General features: G+C 46.0%; 7 protein-coding genes across 7 annotated transcripts; 4 read left to right on the top strand and 3 right to left on the bottom strand.

Moving 5' to 3' along the window:
• Window positions 1-192: 192 nt before the first annotated feature.
• On the top strand, window positions 193-1,044 carry GLAREA_00073 (uncharacterized protein; the record flags this gene model as incomplete). Its single annotated transcript, XM_008084833.1, has 1 exon — window positions 193-1,044. The coding sequence occupies one exon, from the start codon at window positions 193-195 to the stop codon at window positions 1,042-1,044; it is 852 nt and encodes a 283-aa protein (XP_008083024.1).
• Window positions 1,045-1,663: 619 nt separating this feature from the next.
• On the bottom strand, window positions 1,664-2,086 carry GLAREA_00072 (uncharacterized protein; the record flags this gene model as incomplete). Its single annotated transcript, XM_008084832.1, has 1 exon — window positions 1,664-2,086. One exon carries the CDS (start codon window positions 2,084-2,086, stop codon window positions 1,664-1,666), a length of 423 nt encoding a protein of 140 aa, XP_008083023.1.
• Window positions 2,087-3,217: 1,131 nt separating this feature from the next.
• GLAREA_00071 (Clavaminate synthase-like protein) lies at window positions 3,218-4,323 on the bottom strand (the record flags this gene model as incomplete). The annotated part of the gene is made up of 2 exons (XM_008084831.1): window positions 3,218-3,901; window positions 3,979-4,323. 2 exons carry the CDS (start codon window positions 4,321-4,323, stop codon window positions 3,218-3,220), a joined length of 1,029 nt encoding a protein of 342 aa, XP_008083022.1.
• A 480-nt stretch (window positions 4,324-4,803) lies between these two features.
• GLAREA_00070 (P-loop containing nucleoside triphosphate hydrolase) lies at window positions 4,804-7,888 on the bottom strand (the record flags this gene model as incomplete). The annotated part of the gene is made up of 2 exons (XM_008084830.1): window positions 4,804-6,710; window positions 6,763-7,888. 2 exons carry the CDS (start codon window positions 7,886-7,888, stop codon window positions 4,804-4,806), a joined length of 3,033 nt encoding a protein of 1,010 aa, XP_008083021.1.
• A 969-nt stretch (window positions 7,889-8,857) lies between these two features.
• GLAREA_00069 (uncharacterized protein) lies at window positions 8,858-9,717 on the top strand (the record flags this gene model as incomplete). Its single annotated transcript, XM_008084829.1, has 3 exons — window positions 8,858-9,282; window positions 9,380-9,463; window positions 9,510-9,717. 3 exons carry the CDS (start codon window positions 8,858-8,860, stop codon window positions 9,715-9,717), a joined length of 717 nt encoding a protein of 238 aa, XP_008083020.1.
• Window positions 9,718-11,381: 1,664 nt separating this feature from the next.
• GLAREA_00068 (uncharacterized protein) lies at window positions 11,382-12,479 on the top strand (the record flags this gene model as incomplete). The annotated part of the gene is made up of 3 exons (XM_008084828.1): window positions 11,382-11,422; window positions 11,522-11,922; window positions 12,031-12,479. The coding sequence occupies 3 exons, from the start codon at window positions 11,382-11,384 to the stop codon at window positions 12,477-12,479; spliced, it is 891 nt and encodes a 296-aa protein (XP_008083019.1).
• A 271-nt stretch (window positions 12,480-12,750) lies between these two features.
• On the top strand, window positions 12,751-13,278 carry GLAREA_00067 (uncharacterized protein; the record flags this gene model as incomplete). Its single annotated transcript, XM_008084827.1, has 1 exon — window positions 12,751-13,278. One exon carries the CDS (start codon window positions 12,751-12,753, stop codon window positions 13,276-13,278), a length of 528 nt encoding a protein of 175 aa, XP_008083018.1.
• Between the last annotated feature and the right edge of the window lie 1,294 nt (window positions 13,279-14,572).

Here is a 14,572-nt window from a genome sequence, read left to right as displayed (position 1 = left end):
CTATTCGAATTATCTAAGGCCTAGTATAGCGGGTAGTTAATTCTCCGTAGCTACCTGTGCTCTGACTGGAATCTCAATCACTTTCAACGACAAGTCTTACCTCGATATTCCAGGTTGCAATTCGCTTTGCCATCACCAACATCACCTGGGAATGCGACCTACTTTCGGCCCTAATCATCTTGAAAGATCATTATGCTCAATACACAGTTGAGCGACTTGCCGCGTGGGCTTCGTGAAGAAATTTGGAGTCTTGGGCTGCTCCCCCAACCTGGTGTATACAAATTTGACCCAGAATGGTTCGTCTTCACACCCGACGGAGATGGGTGGGAAGATGAAAGATGGATGATTCCCAAGCGTAAATACCCCTCAGTCATGAACGTTTGTCAAGAATCCCGCTACTGTACCCTCCGCATCAAAAGTCAAGAGCAAAAGAGAGAGCAAGAAAACGGCAATGCACCATACTACTGTGTTGGGGAAAGTGCTCGGCCGTTCAATCCCGCGATCGATACCTTCTGGTTCAGCAAAGAAGCTCTGCTAAGGCATCACTGGGTTAGTGATCTTTCGTGCGTGATTGGCAATCGTCTTCATATCATCGAGAATCTGGCAATCTCTCAAGAGTGCTTCACGCCAACCGTCCTTGCGCCTAGATTAAATGTACAGTCTGTATGGAATAGCTTCAGATGGTGCCGGCTACTTCGCTTCATGAGTTTAAGGCGTGTCGATGTCATCTTAGCGGTGGGACGTACGGACGAACATCATGATGAGACCCTGACTGGAAAATCTCCGAGTAGCCGTGGGAAGGAGCTTCGAATAGAAAAATGGACTGCGGGTTCCTCGATGGAAACGCCACAAGAGGTAGATACGTTGATCGAAAATGTACGGGCCAGTACTGTGGAGGCTTTCCAGGATTTGTATGAGAATATGCTGGTCGGTAATGCTGAAGAAGAAAGGTTGTTGCCTTTTCCAGATGGCTTCATTGCCAATTGGCATGATGGATCTAGGATAAATTTTCATGCCTCAATGGTCCAGGAGACGTCTTTTTGATTGCCTGCATGAGCAACTACTGTGGGCGAACATTCAGAGATGTTTTAAAGCCTGGAAGCTACTCCATGAAAGGAGATGTGGCGATTGTAAGAGACACGATATAAGCTCAGAACTTCTTGTCCGAAATAGTACTTTGGTAGAGCCGCAAAAAACCATTTGCCCGATATAACTATTCGAGAGATGTTATAGCTAGACCTGGATATGGAAGTTATGTAGAATGATACTTAATACCCTGAAGGTTATGAGAAAAAGAAACGTCACTAGTAGATGCTAGGTTGAAAATAGAGATTGCGAACGACCCTAACCCCCTCGCGGTTTACCGCCTTTCACCACCGATGATATTCTGGGCTCACCTATGCATTTCCGTCACGGAGTGTCGAGACGTCTTCTTTTGCGATGGCTGTGGACCACTTTACAGTTGAACGACTAAGTTATGACGTTTCTACCTTTATCCATCGAATTACCTCCAGAGAGAGTACAATAGATTGCAGGTATTTGTTACATTTCAAGTAGAGCATCATTACATCCACCAGTCCTCGAACATCTCCTATATTACAATCATTTTACCACCCAACCCCCCTCTCGCCCCCCCCCCCCCCCCTTCCCACTCCTTTTCCCCCTACGCAACAGCACTAATCTCACTCTGCACAACCACAAAATCATACGCCTGATACCCCGGATTCACAATCGTATGGTTCCCCGTCACCGTAAACCTTGCCTCGCCATCCATATACACATGCTGCACGATCAGCGTGACATTGCTCCACCCATTCACCTCGCGCGTCGCTATCGCCGGGTCCTCGCACGCCTGGAAATCGGGCGTCAGGTTGTTCCCTGTGCAGGTTGTGGAGAAGGAAGGTTCGTTTGTGCCGGAGTTTGAGAGCGAGATGTTGAATGTGTAGACGCACGCTGCTGGAGAGCAGCCTTCGGTGTAGTGCGTTACGTTCCAGGGGGATGGAACGGGGTCGATTGGAGAGCGAGTTGTAAGGGCGAGGGAAGGGGTGAGGAGGGTGAGGAGCGGGAGGAAGGTTGTGAGGTGCATTCTGAAATTTGTGGAAGTCCTCGATATCTGAAGAAGGGATTGAGAGAACTGCCTTTCGTACAATTGCAATTATGTTATGCTTGTGATTTTAATTGAGAATCGCATTCAAACGAATCTCCCAAGACAATCCCATATATATACCACCAGCAATACGATCGTAAGACCCCCAATTCCATAAACGACCTTGCGTGCGACGTTCTACAAACAGGCTGATATGCAAAAACACGAGAAACACGAGCTGTGGCCATCGTCATACCACGAATCTTTTGGGTATCCCGGACATGCAGATCATATTGCCTATTATAGATACACAGCAACACCTGGGTCAAATAACATCATATCACCTCGTACCTAGGACGCGGGGTCTCCGTACGAAGTTTACTTCTCGGTAGCTGCTTGAGAGCCGGCATAAGTGGCAATTAGGTCGTATTTGCGTCCTGTTATGAAATGACAAAGTGCAGGAGGATGACCGTTGAAATGAAGCTTACTGCAGCGTCGCCGATCATGGAGTGGAGGTTACGTGATTCGCGTTAGGGCTGGGGTTTGACGTACAAACTGCTCACAGCTAATTTTTGTGAGGCAGGTAATTGTTAGATTTGTTTTAGGTAAGAAGTACTCTGGTGTATTGGAGGAAGTTGATTGTTTTAAGGTTTGTGGAGAGGTAGGGAAGTTGGAGGATTTAAAATAGAGTTTGAGAAGGAGGACAGGAAAAGTGGGTCCATGATCCTCGCTTCACAATTCTTAGGTCCAGAATGTTTGAATATCTTTTTGGAGCCTATGTGAGCATAAAGGACGTCTAATATTGTTTCAAAAGGATCAGCTAGCTTGCTAATCAATTTTGTTCCAGCAAACAATATCACTCAAGCTAGAGAACACAAGAGAGACCTCAATAATGAGGAAGCAGCTCAGATCACCCGGCGATCGACTTGACTATTGAGAAACCTGTCAAAGAGGGTTAAGTAGTATTCAGAGTCCAGTATTTTGGCTGTACCTGGAGAGGTGGTCTCCAAGTAAATGTGGCAAAAGAATTGCCTCGATCCCGGTAAATTCCCCAAAATCTTCGAGCATGTCACATGTCCACAGTCCAAAAATACCATTCGAACACCCTTCCTCACCCCCCCCCCCCCCCTCTCACTCCCCAACAACCACCCCTTCCTCCCTTCCCCTCCCATATGTACTCCCAAACCTCTCCCTCATATGTCCCTCAACCGTCAAAGCTTTCTCACCACCCTCCACCTCCCCCCCATCTAGCGGTGCCAAAACACACTCCCCACACCCATCAAAGAAAAACGGAACACTATACCTATCCCTCCCACTCCGATTAACCACCCTATGAACCCCACTCCTATACCGTCCCCTCGTCCACATCTCCAACATATCCCCCACATTAACCACATACGCCTCCCTATTCGGCGGCACATCCACCCACTTCCCCCCATCATCACGTACCTGCAACCCGCCAATCTCATCTTGCAACAACAGTGTAATCGCGCCGAAATCCGTGTGCGCACCTGCGCCTAGCTGGCGCTCGTCATTGCTGAGATCAGGGGGATAGTGCAGGAGCCGGATGTTAGCGATGGGGTCGTTGGATGTGAAGTCTTTGAAGACGTTGGGGCCGTAGGGGAGAGTGGCGGCTAGGATGTCGAGGATGGTTAGGGAGAGGGAGAGGATCTTTGTGTAGTATCTTTCCATGGGGTGGCGGAATAGGGGGAATGGGATAAGGGAGGGGGAGGGCCATTGGTTGGGGCCGAGGAGGAAGGCGTTATTTTGGACTCGGGGATCTGTTGAGGGGATGTCACGGCCGATATAGAAGCCCTGATGATATTTATCAGTATTCATTTCTTCTAAGCCATAGAAGTCGAGAAGTTTTGACTCTCGTGCTTTCAACACACCTCTTTCAGGTCCGGCAAAGTCCCCTCCTGTAACCCTTGATTCCCAATAATCTCATACCCCCTATTACTCGCGCCAACACTCTTACTCTTATCCAACTTCTTCTTCTCGTCCATACTCAGAGCGAAGAGTCTCGCTGAGCCAGCAAAGACTTCATCTTGTAGTTCACGTGGTATTCCATGACCGGTGATCTGGAAGAATCCGGTTGTCTCGCATGCGGTGCGGACTTGGTCTATAATTTTTGTAGATGCTGCTGAAGAGGGCGATGTGAGATATGGAGATATGTCTATTGTTGGGATGTAGAATTTTGGTGGGGTTTGAGGGGTGGGGAGGGTTTGAGACGGCATGATGAAATGCTGACTCTATAATAAGAGAGTCTTTTTCAGCTTAGTTTTATGATTGAAATGCCCTCAGGTAGACTATATCCGAATCCATATATGCATTGAGTCGTACATCTAATTGAGGCTCAACTACCCTCCGCACTTATCGTCGGATGGATACGAATCGACGTCTGCACTTGATTCGAGGTATTTCAAGATAGCGCATTCGGACTTCGGCGGATACCACTTCTGGCGAGTATCAACAAATCAAGCTCGAGATGCACTATCGTAGAAGCATTGATGTTAGTAAGGCTCGAAATTGTATTCAACTCACTTGTATTCATGCAATAAGATGACGAAAAGGCCAATTACCAAGCGCCATAATAGTATACACAATTTTTCTTACCGACCCGGACAACCATTGCCCGAAACAATGCCCAAGGATATATACCTACAGTCGAACGCCAAACGTTTCAAAACCAATATATCCAACCCGCCTTTTAACAATTATAACTTTCTCGTTGGAGGTACAAAAGAATTACTACCCTTACTAGCTCTATTAGACCAACCGTCCAAACTTCTCTTCACACCCAGAGTCCTCTTTGCGGTATTATTAGAAGACTGGAGTTTCGCCACACTGGTGGTATGCATGGTGATAGCAGGTCGGATGAGAGGCATGAGAGGTGGATTTCTTGATAAAGCAGGCTCCTGTTTCACTAGGGGAGGTGACTCCTCTCGTAGGATGGGAGCTGCTGGCCTAGGTGGAGAGCTTGACAAGAAGACGTAGTCATTTCGCGAATGTGAACTCAAATTTGATATTCTTGCTCGCGTCAGACTCCCCTTATTTGATGAGCCAATTCGATGATTTGCAAGATCAGGTGCTATACCATGGCCACTACTTGAAGTAGTGCTGATGCGCGGCCGATTGAATTGGCTGGCAGTTGCTGGTATTTGCGAAAACGAAGTGACACCCTTCTGATCTGCCAGACTTTTGGCGCTTACAATTGATTTCTCTGGTTGTGGCTTTCCCAGAAAAGCCAACAGATTTCCTTGGCCCTCAAGCTTCTTTGCTTTGCCCTTGGCAATAGACTTTTGTTTTTCCATTTTCGAATTCTGCTTTTCTTCAATCACAGCATTGACAGACTGCTCGTTGAGAACTTGCAGATGTGATCCGGCACTCACAAACCCACTATTCATAGTCAAAGAAGGCGCCGTAAACGTCGCCGCTCGTGCCATAGTCGTGGTGTAAGTTGGCTTCCACTGTTGCTCTGTTGTAGGAGCCATATCGCTGTTTGAGCGTCCAAACTCCACTCTTCTCCGCTTAGGAGCCTGCTGATTGTTGAGATAGTTCGACCCATTCTTATCAGACATTTCCAAATTCCATCGACTATTACTTTCACCACTCTCTTCGCCATCCTCAGGAAACAGATCATCTTCGATGCTCCTTAGAAATGAGGATGATTCTGCTATTCCTTTTTGGGTAGGACAAGTTCGTCGGAGAATTTGCGACATGGATTGCACCATCGAGGAACCCAAAGACGGACCTCTCTTTTCTAAGAGGTTGATTAGAGATGTGGATGTGAGGAACGGACATAGCGTTGTTGCTTCGCTTTGAGAGTTTTTCAGAGGAACACTCATGTAGAGCAACGCTTTTGCCCTTGTCATTGCCACATAAAGTAGTCGCCTCTCCTCATCGACGTCGTCCGCCCTTGAGTGAGGTATAGAACCCTCGTACGCCGCAGGGATGAAAACTACAGGCCACTCAAGACCTTTGGCAGCATGGATAGTCGAGATAGTAACTTGTGCCGTTTGTGTCCCCTCTACATCATCGTTCTTCACCTCCGATGCCAAAGCCACATTTGAAAGGAATTTTGAGAGATGATTATCGTCATCCTGCTGCTCAAGCCCCTCAATTTCCGGCAGTGCCTCATCTTCATAGCCTGATGTGACTAGATCCTGGAAATCCGCAGCTTGTGTGATTAATTCTTTGACATTATCCCATCGGGCTTTCGTCACGTCGTTGTGATGCTCTTCTAGCCACCTTTCATAATTGGTCTTTTCCAACACAAAGTTTATCAGCTCGACGGTAGCTGGGCCATCCTTCGCTGCACTCTTCAACTTTCCTTGAGCAGTCAAAATGATATTGACAAATTTCGACAATGCTTGCTCGGCTTGCTTCTGTATCTTGACGGTTGTCGCCTGCCTTCCCTGTACAGTTCCCAACAGTAATGACCAAAGTGTTACTTTCTTCCGGTCCGCTTCTTCTAACAGAGACTTGATTGTGGCGTCTCCAATACGTCGAGAGGGCGTGTTGATGATTCTAGCGAGTGCATCATTGTTGTCCGGTTGGTTGATGACTCGAAGGTAATCCAGGATTGTCTTGATTTCCATCCGGTCATAAAAACGGAGACCGCCTGAAAACAATTGTTAGTCTAGAGGTTTTTGTCTTGAAATATTTTCACTGACCAACCATTTTATATGCAATTCCGGCTTTTCCCAGTGCAGTTTCAATAAGTCTCGAAAGTGCCGAAGAGCGTAGAAGAATAGCATAATCGTTCAGATCCAATAAACCACCAGTCATACCCTGACATCTCTGGATCTCGGTAACAATCCATTCAGCTTCTTTGTACGCTCCAGCGAGCTTTCTGAGCACTGGCCGTGTCCCAACGAGATGAGTGGGCATTAATGACTTCTTCACTCTCGCATCATCTTGTTCAATAACACTTAGCGCCGACATCAATATCGAGGCGGATGACCGGTAATTTTCCTCCAAGGCGATTGTTACGGTGTCCGGATATTGGCGGAGCATGCGTTTGTAGTTTTTGATCTCGGCGGCACGAAATCCGTAGATGCTTTGATCAGGGTCTCCCACAATGGTGATTCTCTTTCGCTGTGAGGCGAACAACCTCATAAGGTCAAATTGAACGAGATTTGTATCCTGAAATTCATCAATGAGAACCGCTTCAACGTTTGAAACGCAATCTGGATGATCTCGCAGAAGCTCCACGCATCGAAGCAAAAGATCATCATAGTCCAAGAGGTTAGAAACCTTGAGGGCCTCTTCATACGCAGTGTATATGGCATCAAATTCCTGCGCTTCCACCGACTTTGCTCCGGACTTGCTCTTCTCCTGTACAACTCCTCCTCTGGCTTTGCGTCCACTAATCCGCGACCGCGCGACTTTCGGATCCATGAGATAATTATTGCGCTTGCATATCCGTTTGATGATCGCGGCCGAGTCCCCAGTATCAGCAATTCCAAAGTCCTTCTTGATACCAATCAGATGGCCATATCGCGCCAAATATCTCCGCGATATACTATGGAAAGTTCCAAGTACAAGTTTCGATTCGAGGCCGTTTCCAAGAAGTTTTCCAATCCTTTCTTTCATCTCTCGCGCCGCCTTCACCGTGAACGTTGCGACAATTATGTTCCATGGCTGTAGACCCTGGGAGAGAAGCCATGCTGTTCGCGATGTCAAGGTGTGTGTTTTGCCACTCCCTGGACCAGCAAGAATGGCCAATGTATCGGCAAAGGAAGAGACCGCTGCTTGTTGTGAGGGGTTGAGGTTCGTGAGGAGCGCGTCCGGATTCATTATGCAGGCCACCAATTGACCTAGGGTATATCCCTCGGAGGGAATTGTGTTCGAATCCAATATTGGAACATGGATAGTGATGTGAAGAGAGACCTCTGGTGGTTAGCCCAATCGTACCATCGGGAGTGTTTTTGGGTGAGACGCGTCGAGACTCTGAGGCTTCACGTCGAACCCTCGCTGTCACGTGCTGATCAACAGAGCCTAAGAAATCCTGTTGCAAACCACATCTCCAACACACTATATCTCATTTGAGCAAAACTTATAACATCATACCCAGAAACACTGCTTTGCTCTGTGGCTTATACAAAGCTATCGAGAACCCTTTCGAGATGGAGCTTCTTCGAATGATACGCCATTCCCTTATTTCTGCATTGGCAGCCCTGCATGAGAACAATCGCGAAACGAAAACGGGCAAATGTTGTCCTAGAGGGGATGTATTCTAGGATTCTTATATATCATTTTGTCATAATTTCTGTTGTGTTGCTATTTTGACAAGCTAGCTCTGGCTATGGTCTCCAAAGATTATGAATTGCCATGATTATCAACACGAGTTACACGACTTGAACATCTTGCACTGCACAATGAGTTTTGTCTACTAGGCAGACAAAAGCAACGTCGTATCATGCGAGTGCCAATATATATCATTTCGATGCATGTAGCCATCTTTGTACTAGTTGGTTGGACGTTCTCCATATGCAAGCAGAACAGTTCAGCCTCAATGCATCACAAGCATGACACATTTGGCAAATACAGCAACGGAAGGAGACTGGCCCTTCGCAATACGAAATCGATCTAGAATAGGAAAAGAAGGTTAGTAACCCTTATTTCTCGTGTTTGTGGGGATGGAATTTGGGTTTAACACTTCTGCCTGTGAGCATCGTGTGTATATATCTTCCACTGGGTTTGTCAATTTTCCTTTCACGGACAAAGATCATATTACTACTTCAACTCACCCAGTCATTTGTCACCATGAAGTTCTCACTCAAACTCCAATCCCTCATCCTCTCCCTTACAGCCACATCCATCACCGCCCTCCCCCAGGTCCAGCCTACCAATCCTCCAATCAACCCATATGCAGAACACTGTCCCGTCCCCTCTACATACACCATCTCTGCGTATACCTCAACTCTAAACGTCACTAGCAACCCCGATACCACCACCAACACTGTTAGTCTTCGAATGTCCTACGGCTCCGCCAACTTGAGCGCTAGTTATGGGAATGGCAATTTCTACTGTCCCAGACAAGGACCACGACCAATTAATTATGGCTGGGGAGTTGGAGATCAGTGGCGCTTTTCCGTTCTATGCGATCCAAATGGGTTGGTCATAGTTGGTGGGGATGGGAAAGGGATGCTGGATTTGAGACAATGGCATTATTGTGATCAGGCGCCGAAGTAATTTCTTCCCTCTTCTTTCAACATCACCGAAGCGGGTGTAGAATGATAGTTGAACTTTATTAGGAACAAGAGCACTACTAACAGAAGGACTCAGGAACGGTAAATACAGATACTACACCATCGAAAGCAACGCCAAAGCCGTCGACATATCTTCCGTATTAAAATGCACCACAACCAAGTAGCCTCTCCCCTCCTCCCTTTTATCCACCTACTGACCATCTCAGCAACATGTATACATGTACACAACCCCTCACTGGCCCGGACTCCACAGTCGAAATCCCAGTCCAAGCATACACTCTTGGTGGGACGATGGGCTACTTGAATATTGATCAGGACGGGGTGATGGTGCCTGACTGTCCCCAGGCGGATAGTATGCGGAACCCTATTGTTATTCAGAAAGAGGGATGTGTACATGGTCTTGGTAGCGTTTAGAGTCATATAGGCTAGGATCCGCAAGTGAAATTACTGAACAATCGTGGGGAAACAACTGCCTTTTGCTCTATAGTGTTGGCAATCAGACCAAAATCTTTTTCAACCTGGAAGCTGCAGTGCTTAATTTTAAATATATTTTATGCGTAAGTACAACTCTACGAGGCCTGAAATTGAGTTTAGGTAGTATCTGTCGCGCTATTCATACATTTATAATGTGCGGAGATAATGTACAGTCGCAGAAGGATTGAGCCTCAGCTAAATGGAATTAAGTCGAACGTTTAGTGTAATACCATGTGATCACCTGTTTATGTCATCATTCTTATTTCAAAGTTGTTAGAGAAAACTTCTCCAATTTCATTTTCTTCAACATTTGAAGCTGCTTTTGTATCAATTCTAGTCACTACCGCGTAGGTGTAAGCGTTTGCCAAATGCGAAAAAGTGGCTCTGGATATTTTGTCTAACCAGTTAATTAAAGAGCTGCTCAGATATCACATCATTGGCAAGGCACGGATATGAACGTATCCTTTAATGGTGGATGGAGTATCGAACTTAACACCGCAACTCAACAAACCCGAGGTCTCAACTTGTAAGCTACTTCAAGTACTTATTCAACTTTACTCACTATTCACGTATTTTAACCCACCGTAGCCCATGCCACTGTTGGTTAAAGGTTTTGCGGCCGAATTCCAAGTTACTGCCGATTCATGACTATCAAAAAGAATTGAAATCTTTTCAATAAGGCCCTGTGAAACGAAATCAACAGAAAGAAAATCCCCTTTCTAGAAATTTCCCCTTCAATTTCGCAACTTCGCAAAGGGAGCAGTGGGTACCCGAACTACCACAGTGGAATTTATCAGCCATCAAAGACTGGCCATCCACTTGGCTCATGACCATTCTTTTATACTTTTGTTTCTAGGTTTTCGGCAAGCGATACTAGGATTGGACGATTATAGAGGTCTGGGGTTCATTTTGGGTGTTTAGGAGAATGGAAATATGTTTTACGTAGGTTACTAATATGAGTAAAGAGTCTAGTTTTGTATCGCCTCCAAAAGCTTCGTGTAGCTATAATTTTCAAACAAAACGGCCTAACCCACAACGTCAACCAGTTAATAAAAGGACTCCCTAAATTGTCCTCAAAATCATCTTTCACATTTCAAACCATCCACTAAGACCCACCAATTGATCCTACAAACGAGGACTTTTGCTACCGACCCTCACCCTACTGCCGAATCCCTTCTCTCACACGAATTCAAAATCTCATCATCAAGACTCCCGGAAACTTAATCAGCAGAAAGATTGCTCGATCAGATGAATCTATCCCGCAATCTCGCAAATTTACAGAGAAAATAGTGCTGTGGCAGATGTTGCAAGCGAAACGAGCTGCCCATCTACCTCGCTCCTGTCCAGTGTTTTGTACCTTCGTTCCTGGATTTTATGGGAGGGGGGAAGAAGCTGATCGAAAGAGTGATCTGTAAGTTCCTTAAAGTATACCAAATCCAAGTGTACAAATCAAGATAACCTCATTCTCAAGTCACATATCGCAGCCCTTGTAGTCAAACTAGCTATTCAACTTGCTCGAAAACGAAACCCATCAATCATCACTGAAGATTTTATATTGTAAATTTGCTTCATTAGTCAACCACTCTTATGCTGAACGAAACATGATGTCAAGCACTGTACTTTGGATTAAGGACTTTCGGGTATTGTCAGCTTTTGATCATAGCTCTAACTTTCCTTGAACTTTCTGTTCTCTAGACCATATCGGTTTGAATCATGAACAAATTTGTTGTTAAGAATCTTCTAGTTCAACACCGTATCTTGACGCAGCCGGACTCGTCGCCCTCGCCGACCTCAAAACAATCGCCATTCGCACCGCTCTCACAGGCACATCAACATATCTAGACATGTTTGTCATCTGTCCCGGCATCCATCTGCAACAAAACGCGCCAGAACTCAACGGCGGGGAGCTTCCCCAAGTCGCATCTATGGGCTCAGGATTCGTGTTCCGTATTGAAAATCCGGGAACGGTTGCGTATCTGCAACGGGTGGGACGGACGGGACATTTGATAAACGTGCAAGTCTCAGTACGGGGAGACGAAGAAGCGGAGTCGATGTGGAGATGGATATGGAGTGCTTGGTGGACGTCTACATCATCTTTTGTTTCTTCTGCGTGTTATCTGACTGCTATCCTCCTCACGATATTCAGTATTTTCTTCATCATTGTCCTACGTGACTGGTGGGCGTTGGCTATCTTAACATCTCTTATATTTGCTCGCACCTGTAATATCTTTATCGTCCGTTGAAGAAATCAAGCTGGGTGGAAAGGGTACAAGGAACCTGGTGTTCAAGGTGATATGCTTGTGCTTCTGAGCCAGGACCGTTGGATAAGAATGAAAGGACTAAACGACGATCTGAAACTCGTCACATCAGGACAGTGGTTGCGCGATATGGTGTTTTGGGAACAATCTATCGCTTCTGCTTCTACTTTGCTCGTATATCTGGACGCCGCTTTGGCAAGTAATGCGACGCAGTTGGGGAAGACGGTCTTGCTATGCCTTCTGTTTGCTTCTGTTGGATTATTGGCTGTCAGTAATGAGTGTTTGATGGCTATGGAGATGTTTGGAGCCACTTTGAAAGTTGTTGGAGAGGATAAGCCGGATGGTTTTGAGAGGAGAATGGAAATGGTTGAGTATCTTGTGGATAAGACGAAGAAACATGAGTGGGCGATTAGGGCTGGTTTAATGCATGCCAAGTCAGATTAAAGTATGTCGTCGCTTAAAGAAAATGTCACATACTGTAACTTCCTAAGAAAATTGCCCAAAAGCTACTTTGAGATGCTCATAATGAAGGAACCTTTTGTGACGGCTGAGATGTCACCTTAGGACCCCAGAAGTGGGGCGCAGACATCTTCGCTTGAAGGCAGCATCACCTCGCAACATTAGAAGCCTCGTAGTACTTCCTTCAACACTTATTGTAAGATGCATACAATGAAACTCTCTTCTTCCAACTTTTTCAAATAACACAACAAAAGCAATGTCAAGCACAATACCTCCCAACATTCCACCCAAGGCAACCACAATCCAAGCACCCACCCCCCTCACAAGCATAACCCAAACCCCGACCATCTTTCTCTCAGGCTACATATCCCACCCCGACGCCTGCTGGCGCAATCACCTCACAACAGCGCTCTCCCATCTCCCAATCACCATTCTCAACCCTCTCCGCCGGGACTGGGACAGCACGTGGAAGAACAGCCCGTCGGATCCCAAATTCGTCGAGCAGACGTCTTGGGAGCTGGAATGTCTAGAGCGAGCTGACTTGGTGGTTGTGAATTTTGGATCACTTACCAGCGCACCGATTTCGCTGATGGAAATGGGGTTTGCGCTGGGGATGAAGAAGAGGGTGGTGGTTTGTTGTCCCGAGGGGTACTATTATAGGGGGAATGTGCAGGTGATGTGTGGGAGGTTGGGGTATGAGGTTTTTGAGGGGTTTGAGGAGTTTGTTGGGGCTGTTGTTAGGAGTATGGAGGGTTTGGTGGGTAAAGATGCATTGGAGGAGTGAGGATAGATTGATTGGCGAGCTCTGCCGAAGTGTAATCATGTGGTAATGACATTTGAAAGTTATGACGCTGTTAAAGTGTTGGAAGAATCATGAGTTATGTGATGAAAAATAAAAGGTGGATAAAAGAAGAATTGTCAGAGAATTATCAGAGACTTATTTCCTCATGTTCATAAGTCAAGGAGAAAACAGATATACTACTCATAACCTACCAGCGATGAGCTATAACTTCCAAAAGATTTCAAACTTAAGGCGTGAGGCAATATACAACGCGTTCTCGCCCCTCTTAGAGTTAAAGCTTTTCATCAGCAAACCAAAACCTAAACTTCAAAATACATTGCTTTTTCCTATTCCTGTTCATGGTGAAAATGAATATCAAGAATGCTCGGTTCCCAGAATACACGCCGTCAAGCAGTCCATTCATTGTTCGAGTCCATATCCATAATTCCCGTCAAGGGTGCCAAAGTTCAAACCTCACCACATCCATTTCTCACAAGCAGTCAAAAGCTCCTCTAACGGAAGCTCGTGTTGTTGTCAGTCACAAAGAAAAGACACACAAAAGTTCATCGGCCATATTTCGTATATTCCATTCAGCATAACATCATGGATCTAATCTCTTCCATCCATCCAGCCAACTCATTCCATCCCTTTCCGCTCTCATCTCCTACCCCCATACCTCCATCTGTCTTATTCATCGCCCATCCTTTTTAATCGAAACCAAAAAACCCCCTATCCAGGGCAAACCACAAAAAAGACTACAAAACTCCATCGCATGCAAAAAAATCCAGTTGTACTCTCTTTAATCCAGTTGTAGACACAATCAACCCCCTCTTCCCCTCTTCGCCCGAGCAGACAGGAAAACCCTTCCTCTGACCAACTGCAAGAGAGAGTTGCCAAAAAAGAAAACACACACACAACACAAAAAAGTAAGGTTTCCACCACCCCATAAACAGACGATTCGTTCTTTATTGCCCACCTCCTTCTATACTAGACAAAAACCGAGGAAAAAAAAGGGCAGAAAAAATGTTCCCTTTTGGCAGCCGAGATTTGAGGTTTTTGATGGCATGTCAAAAGGCAGAGGTCGAAAAGGCGAGAATCGATCGTGCAAACATTAAGCGTAGTCGCTTTGCAGATCTACCTCATTTCGTCCGTCCGTAAAATAATGTGACTAGTGATGCCCCAAACATTGATCGCCAATTTTGGGAGAGGGAATGTTTCTTTTTGTTTTGCCAAACCAGTACGAAACGATCGCTGAGAGGCCGAACCATCCACTTTATGCGGGGGAAGACGCGAGGGC

The sequence above is a fragment of the Glarea lozoyensis genome (genome assembly GCF_000409485.1).
Source record: "Glarea lozoyensis ATCC 20868 chromosome Unknown GLAREA3, whole genome shotgun sequence".
Taxonomy (NCBI): domain Eukaryota; kingdom Fungi; phylum Ascomycota; class Leotiomycetes; order Helotiales; family Helotiaceae; genus Glarea; species Glarea lozoyensis.
This window is presented reverse-complemented; position numbering and strand designations above follow the sequence as displayed.